The sequence below is a fragment of the Pundamilia nyererei genome, unplaced genomic scaffold (genome assembly GCF_000239375.1).
Source record: "Pundamilia nyererei isolate P.nyererei 1_Seehausen unplaced genomic scaffold, PunNye1.0 scaffold00110, whole genome shotgun sequence".
In the NCBI taxonomy this organism is placed as follows: Eukaryota; Metazoa; Chordata; class Actinopteri; order Cichliformes; family Cichlidae; genus Pundamilia; species Pundamilia nyererei.
The window spans coordinates 1,885,635-1,890,994 of NW_005187511.1; the positions used below are offsets into that span (position 1 = coordinate 1,885,635).

The 5,360-nt window shown below is 36.5% G+C and overlaps 1 protein-coding gene across 1 annotated transcript in view; it reads left to right on the forward strand.

The window, feature by feature from the left end:
- Nucleotides 1-3,826, forward strand: part of LOC102210057 (uncharacterized) — a 14,141-nt gene extending 10,315 nt beyond the window's left edge. Inside the window, exons 7-10 of the mRNA XM_005741484.1 lie at nucleotides 850-890; nucleotides 1,037-1,103; nucleotides 3,063-3,103; nucleotides 3,210-3,826. Of these exons, the coding sequence (XP_005741541.1) occupies nucleotides 850-890; nucleotides 1,037-1,103; nucleotides 3,063-3,103; nucleotides 3,210-3,308 (248 nt within the window). The 3' untranslated portion in view covers nucleotides 3,309-3,826. The remainder of the gene's footprint in view (nucleotides 1-849; nucleotides 891-1,036; nucleotides 1,104-3,062; nucleotides 3,104-3,209) is intronic.
- The last annotated feature ends 1,534 nt before the right edge of the window (nucleotides 3,827-5,360 follow it).

The following is a 5,360-nucleotide window of genomic DNA, read 5'->3' on the forward strand; positions in this document are numbered from 1 at the left end:
CCTCACTTAATTTCCTTTCGCTGCTCAGCTCTCACACAGTGGCTCAGCTATGCTCCAATCCCTCCATATTGTGGCCAATCACATGCGAGGATATCTCATTATGCGAAAAATAGAGAGGGTGAGAGACGCGACATTCAAGTGGAGCGTGCGTCTGTCCTCTCAGTAAGTGAGTGAGACAGACAGCGGTGAGGAGGGCTGTGCGACAGCAAAAACACATAAATATGCCTGACACCCGTAAACGAAGCAGCATCTGGCTGCAGTTTAAAGACTTTTTTTTTGTCTCAGTCTTGGGCTCGTCTCGACTTGGTCTTCTCTTGGTCTCGGATTAGGCGGTCTTGACTACAAATCTAATCTAAAGTGATACATTGATTCTTTAAAATTATGTTTGTCGAGTTTGTTCAGTAATTACAGAAAAACCCCAGTGTTTAATAAGGTTAGAAAATACACCTAAATTACAAATTTATGTATATTAAAAAAAAAAAAATCAGAGCTGAATTAAAACGCACAAGAGCTTTGTTCAGAGTCAGCGTTAGCTTGTCCTGCACACAAAACAACCAGTTGCAAACTGCAGGCCTCTCAGCTTAACAAGCTCCAGTTAACACACCCATGAGAATGTCTATGCCCATATAGATTTCAGTGGGTCCAGTTTCAAGTAGAATTCTGCTTCCACAGTCAACAGGAAGCTGCTGTCACGAAATGCAGTGTTTTTTCTCATACCTGTTTGCGTCCATCCAAACAGGTATTAGATAAAAACACTGCCATTTTGTGGCTTCAAAAGCTATGACTCATGTTGTTGTTGGGGCTTTTTCTTTTGTGGTAGTTTTTTATGAGTTTTGCCTTTTGTTGTAGGTGATTTTTCAAGCACAAGAAAAACTGACAGAAGAGGATGGGTACTTTTCTTTTTCTTTTACATTTTGTTAGGTTTTTGTTTGTTTTTTTAAATAAATTTCCCTGTATCTAATAATAATTCACGTTTTTAATTGCTAGTCATTCTTACTTCTTCTTTTCTCAATTTCCTCTCTTTTTATCAAATAAGATGTCTCCAGATGATACTGAAGCCTTCAATATGACCAATTTAGTCCCTGGTGATGACCCACCTAAAGGTGAGCTGCTGTATTTCCTCTGTTTCCCAGCAGGGAAACAGAGGGCTTAAATAGAATAGAATAATCCTTTAATTGTCCCACAAGCGGACATTTGCTTCTAAATACACCAGTTGTTCCCAAAGTTTTCTACCTCATAAAATATATGGCTCTTAAAGTACCACCCTCATGACTAACATTAAAATACAGTAGTATAGGCCTATTTAACACCATATATAGTTTACACAAGACAATTTTACTTCTTACATGAATGTTATTTATTTTAACTGTCATAAACAGGATGTGACAAGTAATAATAATAATAACAACTCTACTGCATTAAAACATTTAAAGCAGATGGGATATACGGTCTTTGATTGATGACTTATGAACCCTGCTTACAGGTCCAACCTACTCTACGTTTATTAAGGCTGTTTTGTTTTTAATATGTTTTAATGCTTTGCATCTTGTTCTATTTACCGTATTTTCTGCACTATAAGGCGCACTTAAAATCCTTTCATTTTCTAAAAAAATCAACAGTGCGCCTTATGTATGAATTCTGGTTGTACTTACTGACCACGGACCGATTGTATGCGCTCAAAAATCTGTCAAAAAATGTTTTAGTACTACTTTGGTAAGCTACAAAGCCGCACCATTTGATGGATTATCGGAGCATTACGGCTACCGTAGTCCAGAGCCTCACGGAGTAATCTGGATCCAAAACTCCGTTCATTTCAGGTCCCAAAGTCAAACAAACACTGAGAGTTAAAAACTGTCTGAATTCTTTCATCTGTGATAAAATGATCAGAGTTGCTGCTTTACCAGAAGTAACAATTAAGTTTAATGTCCAGGCATCCATGAAAACAGAATTTATTAAATTTAACAGAGTTAGAAGTTAGCAGGAAGTTAGCCTAAATGTGATATGCCATGTTCTGACAGAGAGATTTCTGAAAAAATTAAAAAGGTACAGCTCTGCTATCACTTCCAACATAAATGAAGACAGAAAACTAAACATCAGTGTAACTCCGAAATGACAACACAGGCACAGCTTCTTCAAGATGGGCGCTTCGCTGCATTTATTGAACGCCGTGAAAACTGCAAACATAAAACACAAAGGCTTTAAGCGCTTCAGTCTATCAAAAGTAACACTTGTGCTTTACAACAAAAATTACCTCGTGGCCGCCTGCCACTTCAGAGGTCCTAGAAGAATAGCTTTACAGTCTTGTGCATTCTAAATTAAAACATAAAATAATTAGAACACCATACATTACAAATTTTCACAATATTACAATACAGTTATGGCAAATGACAAATACCTTGTACAGCTGGTAGACTAACCAGGCCTTTGCAGATAGCTCGCTGAACTCCTTAGCGTGATTATTAAACGTGGGCTCACAGCCTATACTATCACGCCCAAACCTCGCGATAATAGCGGTGCAACAAAACTTGTTCTTTATGACAAGATAAACACACCCTTACAATATTGACCACAGACACGTACAAGCAAGAACATTTTAACTGCTGGAACCATCTATTAAACTTCTTTATACATAAGCCATTTCTGTGACACTTACAATCAGTGACTTTTGTAGGGTAACTGAAGTTGGGCTATAGCTGGTATATAATGATGTGCCACATGATATCTAGCGACACAGCTATGTTAGCATAACATAACCACAGTTATGTTGGTGAAAACATGTCACTTCCAGCCAATTTTAAATCAAAATTTCAAAGAAAGACTGGTCTGGACCAGGTAATGTGTTTAGCAAAGGTTACCATGGCAATGTAGGTGGTAAAAAGAGATCCACTTTTGTGACACTAAAATCTCTGAGTTTAGATTCAAATTACCTTGCTCAGTCAATAACCTTGCTTCATAGAACACTCCTCAGACCTTTTCCTATTTCATACACATTGCATTTTCATGTATAGACATACGAAGTGAAAGAAATGTAACTCTGGATCTGTCTTCTGGTTCTGTTGCAGGGTCTGATCATCTAAACAGAAAAGAGTCTCAAACTGAGAATGTAAGTGAAACAAGTGCATCCTCAGTATTGAACTGACTACAGAGATTACTATTTACAACAGAGAAGATACAGATGCAAAAACCTTTTTGCTCTATTTTATTTCTAGTCTTCTGTATACCACTTGTACTCCACCATCCCTGAGGAGCCAGATGAAACACCTACAACGAAAACAGAACTGGCGTACAGCACTCTACAGCCACACTGAAGCATATGAAAAAATACTGAACTGGAAAAAAACAAAAACAAAAGATAAGACTATATGGCCATTACACACTCAAGCCGTATAGACAAGGCAGGAGATGTTTTTCTTTTTTTATGTAGGAATCTCACCCGGATAACTTTTCTACTTCAGCTTTCAAATTGTATTAAAGACAACAATTTTCAAAAGATTAACATACATTTTTTTATTTTGGTGTCAGCCCATAGCTTTGTATTAACAGTGCAATGTGTTATTCAAGCAGCATTTGTGTTTTTCTAACCTTTTTTTCCCCAAGATTTATTTTGGTTTTTATTTTAATAACAAAAGCTGTTACAGAATACTCATGGAACATAGTAAATATCTACAACTCATTACAATATAATAAGTTATTGTCACTGCAGAAACAAAAGTGTATATTTTTGTATCCATGCCATTCAAGGATGATTTCAAGCATCAGAAAACCAAACACATACTTGCTCGTTGCTGTTGCTTTATACTAGAGTATGTAGGGGTAGACTGCCTTTTTGTTTCTTTATAGTTTTCTCCAGTTTTTCTTACTTAGGGAGGTAAGTTTTTGTCTTTTGGTTTAATTCTGTTCAGTAGGTAAGTTTGTTCAATCCTGAAGTAGTCTCCCTTTTTTTGTTTTGGCATTAGGTCCACCCTGAGTTGTAATCACCCATATGGAAAAGAACATTTCATACATTGTTTTAGTAAGTATCCAAAACGTACAAGTTTCATTATATAATTTTTCAAGAGATCTTATATCTGTTTTCACTCTTATATGCTTTTCATACAAGTTTCACACAAGACAGATACAAACTTTATAAGATTTATATATATCTTTTCCATATGGGCAGTTCTTCTTTTTGTGTTAAATAACCTCACGAATCATTCTATTGTAAATAAATCATTATCAAATGCTATCAGTTGTGTGGCGTGCTGCTTGGGGTCTGACGAGGATGGATTTCCTGTGTGTTATGTTCTGGCCACCCCTAGATGTGTTGTAACAAGAATATATCTGTATGTGAGAGAATTTCTTCACTACGTGTGATCATGTATAATAATGTATGTGCTAGGTTAATAGCCCAAGTTGTTAGTTGGCATACAAGACCTTGCATATGTCTAGTATAGACCAATTAAATTAAAATTCAGGAGCAGACCTGTTACAAATATCACCATTAAATGAATTAAACAACTTGAGTTCTCCTAAAAGTCCATGTTCTTAGCCGTGTGTTGTGAAAAGCTATGTTTTGCCCAGGTGGTTTACGAGTACGTGTTTCAGCCATTGGTCAGGGCACAGCTTCATGAATACAAAAACTGCCTTGGTGTAAGAAGGAAATAAGTTCTATAGTGACCATGAGAAATGCACCCAGTCCACCAGATACGCATGCAGCATCTGCATGCAGATATTGGAGGGAAGATAATGTATGTATAGTAAAGAAGTTTCTAGTGAACGGGGAAGGTATAGTATGAAGTACACTGGAGGCTGCTTCAATAACACAAACAATTAAGCGACTCTAGGTGGCTAATATGCATTTACATGTAAACATGTTAGTCATTTCTTTTTAAACACTTTCTTGTGATTATTTTCATTTTGGCTTGAAATAAAACACCCCCCTCTGCTGGTGCTGCAGCTTACTGAAACTTCTGCATGTGTGTCCATTTAAAACTCCACATACATGTAATGAATAAAATGATACTTCTTCCAATAAAAAAAGATTATTGTTAAAAGACAGAACCAGCCAGGCAAGGTAAAAACTAGTTTAGTCTCTGGCTTCAAACAGCTTTTCCTGTGCTCTGTCCCCTTGCTTCCTGTGTATCCACACACAGTTCTCATCCTTTCTGTCTCCAAATTGTTATTCAAAAATTGTGATTATTAATTGGCAAGACTAAGGAAAATGGCGATGAGGTTAATTTCTTTCTCAGTTGCAGATTTTATTTAACAAGATCGAGCAAATACTCAAAATACAGTTTTTCTCAAATGTTAAAACACAAAAGCCAATCCTGTAACCCAAATGACCAGTAGTCTAAACACATTTACTAAATGTAGCCACCATA